This window comes from Pongo pygmaeus, chromosome 15, assembly GCF_028885625.2.
Source record: "Pongo pygmaeus isolate AG05252 chromosome 15, NHGRI_mPonPyg2-v2.0_pri, whole genome shotgun sequence".
In the NCBI taxonomy this organism is placed as follows: domain Eukaryota; kingdom Metazoa; phylum Chordata; class Mammalia; order Primates; family Hominidae; genus Pongo; species Pongo pygmaeus.
The window spans coordinates 71,593,821-71,606,296 of record NC_072388.2 but is presented as its reverse complement, the minus strand read 5'-3'; the positions used below and the strand labels follow the sequence as shown (position 1 = coordinate 71,606,296).

The 12,476-nt window shown below is 43.1% G+C and overlaps 1 protein-coding gene across 6 annotated transcripts in view; it reads left to right on the top strand.

The window, feature by feature from the left end:
* Positions 1-12,476, top strand: part of DPF3 (double PHD fingers 3) — a 279,265-nt gene that overhangs the window by 215,831 nt on the left and 50,958 nt on the right. For 3 of the 6 annotated variants that reach the window (XR_010123747.1, XR_010123749.1, XR_010123748.1), the window contains 2 exons: positions 3,912-4,040; positions 6,912-8,297. Coding sequence is in view for 3 of the 6 variants with exons in the window: in XM_063651786.1 (XP_063507856.1) it covers positions 3,912-4,040 (129 nt within the window). In the remaining 3 variants the exon portion in view is untranslated. The remainder of the gene's footprint in view (positions 1-3,911; positions 4,041-6,911; positions 8,298-12,476) is intronic. The other 3 variants (XM_063651786.1, XM_054448782.2, XM_054448781.2) reach the window with 1 other exon arrangement.

Genomic DNA, 12,476 nt, shown 5'->3' with positions numbered 1-12,476 from the left:
GGGGACACAGACAAACTGGGGGTGAATCCTGCCTTCGAAGAGCCCAGCCGAGGCTTGGAGCCAGCACTTTAATCTCTTTGGATTTCAATTACTGCATCTGTCAGAAAAATCCCTACTTCACAAAGTTTTTGCAAGAATCAATGAAATAACATATATAAAGCATCCAGCAAAAGATTTGCCACAGTTTTGGGGTGTGATAAATGTCTGCTTCCTTTTCTTCTCAATACGCAGTTGGACAAAAGGGAGGCTGAGTGGATAGGCATGACCAGGTATCCTCTTCTCAAGAGACAATGAATCGTTGTCTTCTATGTTCTTGTGTGTTTGGCACAGAGTGATGTCTCACCTCCCACAGGAGGGGTACAGTATTATTCTTCCAGTGACGCAGGGCCGTTGGCTACCGACTTCTGTGTACTCTGGGAGCTGGCCGTGAGACCAGGTGACAGACCAATTCATGCACACATGGACCAGCTCTCGTCTGGTAGGGAAATAAACCAGGGGCAGTGAATGATATCTGGTGCTCCCAGGCATCACTGTGCCACCCACTAACATCCCTGCCATCCCTCTCTAAGTCACTAATCCCACAGATTGTAGGGGTTCCAACAACGAGTTAGACCTGGACTCCAACCTGAAGGAGTAGATCTATTTAATATGGAGAGATGATACTGTAAAACGGGGAGAGGAGGCACACAGACTCAATATAAACAAGGGTCATAATGGTGATATCAACAGTGCCCTCCCCAGGGCATGACTGATATGTTTTAGCTGAAGTTTGGGAGAGCTCCATGGGAGAACCCTTGCTCTGAAACTAATCCCAAGTACCAAAAAGTATAAGAAAATCAGGTGCATAAGCAATTAGTCCATTCCACACCAGCTGACCACAATGGAAGGATGCTTTGAGCTCACTGTTGTAAGAAAAGAGTAGAAACTGAAGCAAAAATGATTTCTCTGAAAATAAAACAGAGCTGTGCATGATCACTTTCTATACTGGGCCATTGCCAGACTAAAAATGTACCTCCGCACCCCAGCTGGCCTGGCATGTCACTCCTGCACATACCAGGGCCTATACATGGGATTTTAGGACCTCCCTCACCCGTTGGATAGGAACTCTGTATGGGCAACAGGATGCTGCTCTGACTCCATCTCCTCAGAAGCTTCCCTTTTTCAGATGAATTCAATTCTTTTCCTTTGGTCTTTTTACAAAGGCTGAATTCTTCCATCACTGCCTGCTTAGCTCTACTAGATCATTTCTAATTTTTTATTTGTTGTAGTATTAGAGTTCCTGATTCAATAGGGTGTTCTACCAATGGTCTGTTGGTAGTGAATGCTGTGTAGAATTGTATTAGTCCATTTTCATACTGCTAGGAAGAAACACCCGAGATTGGGTAATTTATAAAGACAAAGAGGTTTAATGGACTCACAGTGCCACCATTTTCATACTGCTAGGAAGAAACACCCGAGATTGGGTAATTTATAAAGAGAAAGAGGTTTAATGGACTCACAGTTCCACCTGGCTTGGGAGGCCTCACAAGCATGGCAGAAGGCAAAGGAGGAGCAAAGGCACGTCTTACATGGCAGCAGGCAAGAGAGCATGTGCAGGGGAACTGCCCCTTATAAAACCATCAGATCCCGTGAGACTTATTCACTATCCCAAGAGCAGCTAGGGAAAAACCTGCCCCCATGATTCAATTATATCCTACTGGGTCTCTCTCATGACATGTGGGGATTATGGGAGCTGCAATTCAAGATGGGATTTGGGTGGAGACACAGCCAAACCATATCAAGAATTAATCTGCAAGCTTTTATACTCTATATTTTACTTCCTCATCCTCATACATCATGAGGGATACAGTGTGTTGGAGAAAATCAGATTCTTTAGTTGCTTAAAGATCTTGTGAATGGGGAGGAAATTGAAAATTATAGGAAGTCCCTAAGAGTACAGGAGAGAGACAGCTGAGGAGACTAGGCCCCCTGTAAGTTTTTATGAATGATATATATGGGATTCTCTGATTGCCTTCCATGCAGGAAGCTACCTAAGTAACGACTGGCATCTCCACATTTTATATCTAGCTCATATCAATCATGACACTTAACTTTGGTTTACCCTCAGCCCCTAAATTTAGTATACCCTATCTCTTCTTTGTGTTCATCATTTCATAGTTTTCCATCCATATCTTGTTGAGGAAACCCTGAGTTTATTTGCTTCATAGAGATGCTTGGATTTTCTTAGGAAAGTTCTAAAAATGACGAAGATGGCAATTGAGGGAGAAGGGAGAAGGGGACTCTGGTACTTCTGGATTTGGGCAATGAAAATTTTATAGGCAGAGTAAAATTTTTGCAGATGTACTGCTTTTTGGAGATTATTTGCAAAAGCATTCTGTATGCCATGCAGATGTGTTTGAGATCCAGGGACTGGTGAAGACAAGCCTACACTCAACAGACCCCAGAATGTGGCCAGCTCCTCTGTCTTCCCCAAACAGCTAACACTTCTTGCAGAGAATTGTCTGCCTCCCTGAAGATGGAAATCAATGACTTAGAAACCAATTAAACAATCCAAATAGCAACTGATAAATGGATTAACCGTCTATAATGAAATTCCTCTAGCTTTTGTCTTCCGCTTCCCCAGGTAAGTTTTCTATTCCTGGAGGCAAAGCAGAGGCATGGAGGAAGTGGAGGCCAGAGGGAATCACATTAAAGTGGGTGAATCCGTTTATCACTTACTGTCTGGATGGTATTTCTGCTCACATCTCTGCTTCCTTTTTCAGATTTGTGCCATATGGGACCCTGATTAACGTTAGCCAGTGAATAATGAAAGGCAGCAGCAGACACTGGGTCTGGTGAGGAGGAAGATACTTGGGTGGTTAGGGCTGATCCCATAAACAGAAAGACTTTTCTTCTTAGTTACAAACAGGGAGTGTGAATATGACAAAGAAATGCCCACATTAGGGAGGGAGAAACAGAGAAAAAGGGAAGCATTTCTCTCCATGCAAATAATCTGTTCAAGGCTTCTCAAGCAGCCCCTGGAAATGGAATGATTTTGGTGCATGAGGACAGGTGCTATTCTCCTCACAGGCTTTGTTTTCAAAGTCATGTCCTAAGATTTCTCTTTGCCTTTGTTTAAGGACCTCCAGCAGGAGTGGGTTTTGAAGTTAGTGTGTTCAGTTACTTGTGACGGTCTTAAGCCTAAAGACATGCTCAGTAACTCACCATTTAATCCATCTCTGGCATGAGGCTGAGCCAAGTGCCTAGAAACCTGGGTCTAGTTCTGATTTTAGGCACTTGGGGTCTTGGGTACTTTCCATGATCAATGGGTCTGGACTTCAGGGAGATGAGACTCCCCTTCAGGGAGATTGATACCCCACCAAGATGTTTGTCCAAGTCCCCAAGAGCATCTTTGGTGTTCTTCCTGGAAATGACCTCCCGTCAGTGCTTCTTTGTTTTCCATTTCAGGGACAGGAAGAATATCTCCTAAACAAGAGCACTGTTCCCAGTGGCAAGGTCCAGGCACTGGCTCTTTCTTCTCCCTGTCCTCACACCACGGTGTGTGGTTTTCATCTGATGCCTGGGGCCTGGGCCCACAGGGCTGATTGTTTAGGGCTGAGAGTAGTTCACTTGACCAGTACCTTTTCTGGATGGTTTGATCATCTAAGGATGCAATCAGAGGAGCAGGGTGATTTCTGCAACACAGAGCTGGGGAATACTCTAAAAATTAAACTCTGGGTGACTTGCAAGATATTATTAGGACCATTAAACCCGAAAGGATCCAAAAGAAAGCGTAGCCCAATTTGCCAGCTTGATTATAATAAAACCTCAGATTCCTTCTGGAGCAGATTCTACCACACTATAGGAGGAGAAGAAGGGGCAGTTGAAACTCATGCAAGCCTGAAATTGGAATGTTTTAAATGTTCCCACAGCCCAGAAAGGACCGGATGGAACAGTCATTCCCAATAACTACTGTGACTTCTGCTTGGGGGGCTCCAACATGAACAAGAAGAGTGGGCGGCCTGAAGAGCTGGTGTCCTGCGCAGACTGTGGACGCTCTGGTGAGTGTGGCCCCTTCCCACACCGGGTGCCCGTAGACCAAGAATGCTCCTCTTGCATTCCTCTTCCATCTTGTGGTGCTGGAGACTGGAGAGGGAAGCGATGGTGGCGATGCTTTCGAGTGGAGAGGGGTTTTCAGCTCATTCTGATATTTTTCTTCTTTGGGTCTCAAGAACCAAAAGTTATGCCCTAGGATCCAGGAGAAAGGGCAAAGAGAAGTTTTGGGTTTGTGTCTGGCCTTTCCATGAGGTGCATATTTCTTTGTGCGTGTTTTTACGGACCATAGCGAGGTAGAGTGGAAAAACCTGGAGAGAAGGCAACGTGCTTTCTCGTAGTGGATGATGCACATGTAACAGAAAGATGTGTTTGTTCTGTGGAAGTGCCTAGGGCAAACCCGAAGAGTGTGGTGTGGTGTGGAAACATGAGTATTCGGAGAGCAACCACATCTTGAATTGTGGGAGTCAGAGATCCCCGGGCTCCTGGCTAGCTGCATAAACACCACTGCCATTGGCCACTCATCTCATTTTCTAAAACAGAACAGAAGAGACCCTGATAGATCAATGAGGCAAAAGGACAGGCATTCCTAGGGCTAATCTGCAGTTTATTTGGTGTATATGTTTATATTTTAACCTATCCAAAGGCTAAAATAACAGAAAGAGACTTTTGGTCTTGTTCCTTCATTCTTAAAATGAATTCAGTTCTTCAGATTATGTTCAAATGGTTATTTTGTTTTTTAGTTCTAACCAAACCATTATTTTTGGCTGGCCATGGTTGGTTGGTACTACCTATTTTTCATATTGTATTATGTCAGCACTAGACCACAGTGCGAGGCAGGGAGGAGAGAATTTCAACCCCATTTTTAGTCTCATCAACTCCTGATATGAGTAGGTGAAACAGTTTGGTTGGATGCTTGGTTCTAGCAATGAGGAGTCATTTCTCCTTTCTACCTTTCTATCCAGTGTCTTTTTCACTCCCAGTCCCCAGAGAAGAACTGAGATGACCCCATCATGGTTGACTGTAGCAACTCAGCTCTTTCCTTGCTCTGTCTGCAAACCTTAGCTTTAGCCCTTTTATATTTTGATGGTAGGGCTGTTTAGGGCTTAAGGCTGGCTTGAGTAGCAAATCAGTAATTTTAAAAGGACTGTGGTTTCTGCTGCACACAACCCTCAACGTGTGACTCTCAAGTGTGGTCCATTTGTGCAATTCTGTCAATTCATTTACTTTCCAAACATGGTACCTAACATTGAATTTTTTACTCTACGGATGCTAGCATAGAAGACAGGGCCCTTGTGATAGCAGACTCTGTTTTTTTAAGATACTTAAAAAAAAAAACAGATGAAATTCAATGCAGTGTTTTTTAAAAGCAAGCAATCGGATGAAATCTCTACTTCCAGAAGCAAGATCACTTGGAGTGATGGTCTAAGCAACACGTTATGGACTGCTGTAGATTTGGATGGGTTAGAGGGGGCAGCTTCAGAATTCTCATTGCAAACTGGTATAATTTCTCCCCTTCCTTTCTTACAAAAGATGGGGTGCTAGAATCTAAGCCATGGGATGTCAGGAGTGGGAAGTTGTTTTTTTTCTATGCAAAGCCTCTTTCCACAACCTTCCCTCAGCTTTCCCCCCAAGGTTCTGTCTGCTGTGTGGCTCAGGGAGCCATTTTCTACCAGCCTAGGTATTCTCATTGCATTTACCAAGGATTGGTTTTGGTAGATCATTTAGTCAAGGTCTGACTCTGATGTTCCTGAAATAGTTGATACCATGGGAAGAAACAGGTGTCATTGGCCCATGAGATGAGATGTGCTTGTTAAGGCAGGTGGGCGAATACTTCTCTGGAGCCTCCCTACGGTCCTTCCAGAGAAGGGTATGGAGCTTGGAAGAGCTTCCTCCCCCTCCCATCTACCCTACCACTGCTGTTTCCTGGGAGAAAGTGAGGTTCCTGAAATTGGCACCATGAGGGATGTATCATTCCCTTATACAAGAGCAGTCCTGGGGCTCATTTAGAATGCGAAAAAGTTTAAACCTGAGTTTTACAGATTTCAGGATGCTCTGATTTATTAGGGCTTTTCTACTCCTATTTCTCACCTTCGTAGTGCCCTGAGTGAGATTTGACAACTGAACTTTCTGGAGTAACCAATACCTGGGCATGGCTGGTGGCTGGTGTGTGTGTGTGTGTGTGTGTGGTGTGTGCACGTGCACATGTATGTGGATGCAGATCACAGAAATTTCCTCTGTGGTTAAAGAAAACAAACTATTTTATCACCTACCACTTATCAGACTTTCCAACTTCCTTTTGCTTTCAGTGCAAGTGAACGACATGGCATAAGGGGAGAATTGAAAGGGTTCTGAAAGAATGGGATTAGAAGTGGGTAAAAATAAAAATGAAATAGATGGAGGCTTAACCACCTTGAATGAGTTATCTGACAGTAATACGTTTGTAGAGCTGACTGTCAAAGTGAAGGACAAACATTGTTCAAAGAAACACCAACAGAAAACACCAAAGAAATCCCAACCAGGCTTAAAAACCACCAGTGAAAATCATTGTCTGGGGCAGGGTTGAGTGAGCGTGCAAGCGCCTGTGTGTATGCACAACAGAAGAAGGTCACAGTTGAATCTTTCGCTGTCGGAAGCTGTGGACATATGTACTATGGTAGAGATGATGCCTTTTCAGGGAGTGGGGGAAGCCTCTTCCCTGGAAATGTTTGCTTTGTCCCAAATCCCCGTCACCAGGTGATGCACCGGGTTAATCCCTTTGGTGTGCAGATGGTTTAATATCTTGCTATTAAGAATAGCATTGTGATAATGTAATGAGAATATTAATAATGCTGTCTGTTGCTTAACCCATGTGCTGATATATTCATCATACATGTCAGCTCATTTGGGAGGAGAAGGCAGGAAGGAGAAGGAGGCAGCGGCCGCAGCACGTACCACGGAGGACTTATTCGGTTCCACGTCAGAAAGTGACACGTCAACTTTCCACGGCTTTGATGAGGACGATTTGGAAGAGCCTCGCTCCTGTCGAGGACGCCGCAGTGGCCGGGGTTCGCCCACAGCAGATAAAAAGGGCAGTTGCTAAACCCACGGAAGAGACTCTCTGGGCAATTAGCCATCCCCCTCTGACTTTGGTCATTGTGCTGGTTCTGATATATATTTTTTTTTAATGAAAGGCAACTTTAGATTTTCCCTCTATCCTTGCTTTTTTTCCCCTCACCTCCCATGTGTCCCTCCATCCCTCCCCCCCACCACTCTGTTCTGGGTATGTACAACAGAAACACAAACTACTGAAACAAAACAAAACAGCAGAATGAGCGTTCTTCCGAGAGATGGCATCGTGATGCGCTATTTATTTTCCATAGAAATAGGAAGTTAGACGGATTGTCTCTTTTCTGAGGGGAGGGGGTCTTTTTGACAGGAGCAGAGTTGATGTCCTCAATTTTCGTATTTATTGGCAAAAGGAAGAGAAGAGGAACTTTGGGTTGGAAACAAAGAACCAATAACATTAAAACATTATTATTTATATATTCTAGCTATTATTAGAATCAGACTGTTTTTGAGTGAGAGAGAGAGAGAGAGAGAGAAGGGAAATCAAAGAAATCGAAGCAATATCCTGTTTAGAGGCAAGCCACCCGGTGGGGAGAGTTTCCTCAATGGGAGACGGTTGCACTTTCTGTGCCCCATGGAGTTTGCGGCTCCCCGCGGCAGACCCCTCCCTCATTCTCCTCCCTGACCTTTCCATCTTCCTCTCTGCTTGCGAGAAAATGTCAGTAGTTCCAGAGAAGTCGGGGTGCCTATGCCTGGCCTCCCTCCACACCTGGGCCCTGACCAGCCGCCTCCTGGGCTCCTCCTCCTCCATCAGTAGAGCTGCTGTTTTGTTATTGCTGGTTTTTCCTCACTTTCCTCCTGGCAAAGAACGACTTCCAAATGCAGGGATGGAATATAAGCAGAATGTCATGGGCTCAGCAGTGACTCCACCACCCGAGGCCGAGGCCGTGCTTCTGGAAGATAGAAGGAGACGTCATCATGTGTTTCCCCTCCCCTTGCCCCTGTTAAGAAACATATCAATACCCATTGGATGATCAAGGCTACCGTATTTCTTCTATTTTTTTTTATAGTGCCCGCCAGGCACTTTGTTTTATGTTTCCAATAGCACTTCCTGAAATAAACCAAAGCAACACTGCTCAAGGCCCCTGGGGCGATGGAGAAGGCCACCCACCTCACACAGTCCCAAGAATGACCGGCTGCGAGGTCCTAGTCAAAAGGTATGTCTTGGCTAACCTGTCTTGCAATGTGGGCAAAACCATCATATCTATTTTTTAGTTTCCTTTTTCTTTTTCCTTTTTCCCCCACCTTGCTTTTTTGTTTTCCTGGGTTTGGACCCCCTTCTTAGTGTAAGAGTGGCTGCTGGAGTGTCTCCCCCTGGCCCTCTGTGGCCTGCGTGTGCATGTGAACTCATGTGGGCCCCGGCATAGGTGTGGGATCTGAGTCTTGCCTGGACTATGGGAGGGGCTCAGTGTGGAGAATGGCAGGCTTCTGGCTTCAACTACAAGAGAAAATGGCTGGGGAAGTGCTTGGCTAACTCTGCCTCCCTTGGCTAAACCTGGAAGTGGAGTCCGGGGAACTGAGATTGGAGTTGGCTGCTGGATTTGGGTAGGAATAGGGAGGTGTGGCCACAGGGCACTGCATGTCTAGGTGGTATTTCTTACTCTGGGTACCAATTTCAAAACCAAGGGGTGAGTCCAAATTAAAGAAGATCCCTGATTAGGCACAAAACTCAACTTGGCTGTTTGGCTGTTTGGAAGATTCTGCACTCCCTTTAAGGTTGGCCAGGGTTTCTGGCCTCCAGGAGTGCACGGTTCTGGAAACACAGGCAGAACTATTTGACATGGATTGGGAGACCCAAGTAGCTGCCTGGTTAACAGACTGCTTATCAGTGTCTCTGGGAAGATCTGCTTTGACAGTCCAGCCCCTGCAGATCTTCATGAATTAGACCACTCCTTAAAATAACAAAGCAACCTAAAACACAAGGACAAGCCAAGAAACCCAGAAATGAAGCCTTTGTGCTCTCCTGGTAGCCTGAGACAGAAAGGGCTTCCACTTTTCTCATGCTTGAGATGTGTATGTGATCACCTGGGCATTTATTCTCAGTTTTGAGGGAATGAAAATAACAATCCCACCCACTTTTGGGATGTTCTGTCTAATCTATATGTGGCCTGTTCCTAGGAAATATGGCATAAACCTCCAAGGTTGTCATATTCTGCATGCTCACATGTCAGCCAATAGAGTTTGTTCCAGTAGGTTCCTGCTAAGGGGATACAATGTACACTTGCTGTCATTTTCCACCTCTTTACTCTGTACCTTTGACTCAGATATTGGATTCATGGGATTACAACTTGCTTTCATTGATAAAATGTGAGCTTCTATGTTAATAAACATATGTTCAACCAATCTACGCTCTCATTTGAATTCTGTGTAGTTGCTCATAGTCCCAGAATTCTCAATGACAATTTGCCTTTACACTTGAGGTTTTTTTTTTTTTTTAATCCACATATTTAAAGCAAATTATAAAGGCTTACCGAATTTCAGAGTCTAGCTTGGAGTCTAACAGGGGAACTAACCATTTAGAACTAACAAGGCAAACTCCCAGGAGAATGTTTATTTGAGAATGGGTATTACTTGTCTATTTTATATTTAATAGTATAGCTTGATCTTTGATCTTCAGTTTCTCTTCCTGGAGGTAGTAGATATCTTCACTTTTCTTCCTTGGGGTAGTAGAAGCATAGTAAGGTTTCTTAGCATTGCCAGAGCGTCTTGTCTCACCTTGCTTATAGTGTCTTTGAACAGACTCAAGATTTATACCCTTAAAAAAGCTGGAAGGGACTTTTAAGACGATCAAGTTCAAATCTTTCACTTTTCAGTTCAGAAAACTTGACCCAGAGAGGTTAAGTGAGTTAAGTTTGAGGGACTGGGATGGGCATTGCATTGGAGGGAAATGTTTTAAGGCAAAGGAAGGAAGCTCCGAGAGAGAAGGTATCGGAGGAGGAAGCTGGCTGTCCTGGGTTTCCAACCACTTTAGTGGTGGATGTGGTATATTTATCTCCCTTTCTCTAGATAGCAGTCTATATTTTTGTGTGAGACATTGTTCTGGGCGCTTTCCTTGGAATATTTCACTTAATCCTCATGACTACTCCCATGAGATAGGTGTTTATATTAATCCCCAGTTTGCAGAAACTGAGGTTAGTAATAAGGTTAAGAAATGTACAGCTAGGAAGGAGCCAGATTTTGATCCCTGGCAACCTGATTGTAGAGCCTATACTCTATCGTTGCCTGCATTGCCCCTTGCATAGTCTGTAATTAAGGAATATATATGCATGCATGTATATATACTTTGCTGTTTCTCAATTCCAACTGAAGAAAAGGGTTTTTGTAATGAATATAGCTTTTAAAAGGTAACGTCATTAAAGGAAATTTTAACAACTAAAGAGTAAGCAATTAGATCCTGTAAAAGAGAATTCTGATTCAGATTCTCTGCGGAATATTGTAGAAACTTACCTTCTTAATCATCATTTCTAGACAATGTACAAAGAGATCACCTTTTTGTGACCTTAGGAATTGTAGGAGCTGTGTGAACAGTCAACACACCTTTCTGTTGTTGCTTTTGTTAAATAAGTATCACTACTCAAAATTTAAAATACAAAAGAAATTAGAGTCATCAAGATGAAAACGATCTGACCAGCTTCCTTTGCCCTCAGCTCAGTAAAGTACCACCCTGAGTTTTCTGAGTCCCAGGCCAAAGAGAGGGGAACCAAAGATATAGAACTTTCTAAATTTGTTACAATATTTTAATTCCCTGGGGAGGGGGGCCGTTGACCTAAAGGTGACAATTGTTATGGTCTAGCTGATTTTTTTCCCTGCCTAGAACAATCAAATCCTTTATTTCTGTTACTGAGAGACTATGTAAAGATCAGACACTGTAATCACTATAACCCTGGGAATTAGAAATATGCATTTAATTTTTTAGAGGTACTATAAAGACAGTAATCCAATTTGCTACTGGTATTTTAGAGAGAAGAATTTAATAAAAAAAATGTGATGTTCACATCAATAGCATCCCTTTAAGGGTTCCTGCTTACTCGGCATCTCTCTCTGCACCTAATGGGCTACAGACTGATACTGCTTTATACAGCACTGGAGGGAACGCAAGATCGTTACTCAGGGAGAGAACTAAAGGGTGTTTGGGGGTTCTCACTTCATGGTGGAATAAAATTAATTAATTTTATCCCAGTATACCTCCTGTTACATCTGATGAATATGATCTTGAACATGTACTTAAAATTGGAGCAGATTCATCCGTTAGAAATTTTTCCTCAGGGGATTTTGCTCAGCCTTTGGAGGAGAAGTGACTTGTGTTGTGTATTTTCTGAGTGAGGTGTCTTTGATCTGGTGTGTGGAAGCCTAGAGTGGAGATGACAAGTTCTGGGCTCTGGGCTCAGCTCCCTGTGTGAATTTTTTGACAGGGATCTCTGCCTCAGTTTCTGAGAGGGGAAATGGACATTTCTTCCCCTATCAGAATATGTAGCTCATATTATTTCATGATGATGCATAACTCTATGAGGTAGGGTAGATGTTATTTATTCCCGTTTTACTGATGAGGAAACTTGAGTTTTGATCCTGTTTGATGACTTGTCTAAAGTTCCAGGTTCAGTAAATGAGGTATGGATCTTCTAATAATCTTTCCTCAGGCTATACTGACTTCCCCAAAGATCATCTTTGGAAGATTTCTTGAGTGAAATCAGTAAAATGCATGTAGGTCTTTTATTCAAGAATTTATTGGATGAAAAGGAGGTATTTGATCCTGTAAAAGAAAAAACCGAAACAACAGACACCCCAAATGAAATTATGACACATTAGAATCTTTCTGAGAAGTAGCAGTGTCTAAGTCCTCATGAACTTTCTGGGAGAACTAAAGTTGAGCTTCCTAAATGGTCACTGTTTTTGTGGTGCCAGTGGTAGTGGGGGTAATGGTGGCAGGGAGTGAACATTTTGGGCCCTGGTCACAAACCCAATTGCTTCTAACACAAAAACATTGAATTATATAATATTGTGATGTTTAATAAAAGTGATTTCTGATCACCTATTCAAAATAGCAATACAGGAAAAGCCATTCTGCATGATTGGTTTACAAAATAAATGAGAATGGTGGAAGATTCCTGTTAGAACTGAATTATTGATAAAAAACATTGGCAATTAGGTTTTCAAAGTATCTCACCACTGGAACTCAACCAATAACTACGGCTTTTAAAAAAATTTACTTCTGAAATAATTTACACTTACGAAAAACTTACAAAGATTATACCAAGAATTCCCATATGTCCTTTACCCAGATTCTTCAAATAACCACAGTACAATGATCACAATCAGGAAATTCACATCGATGCAAT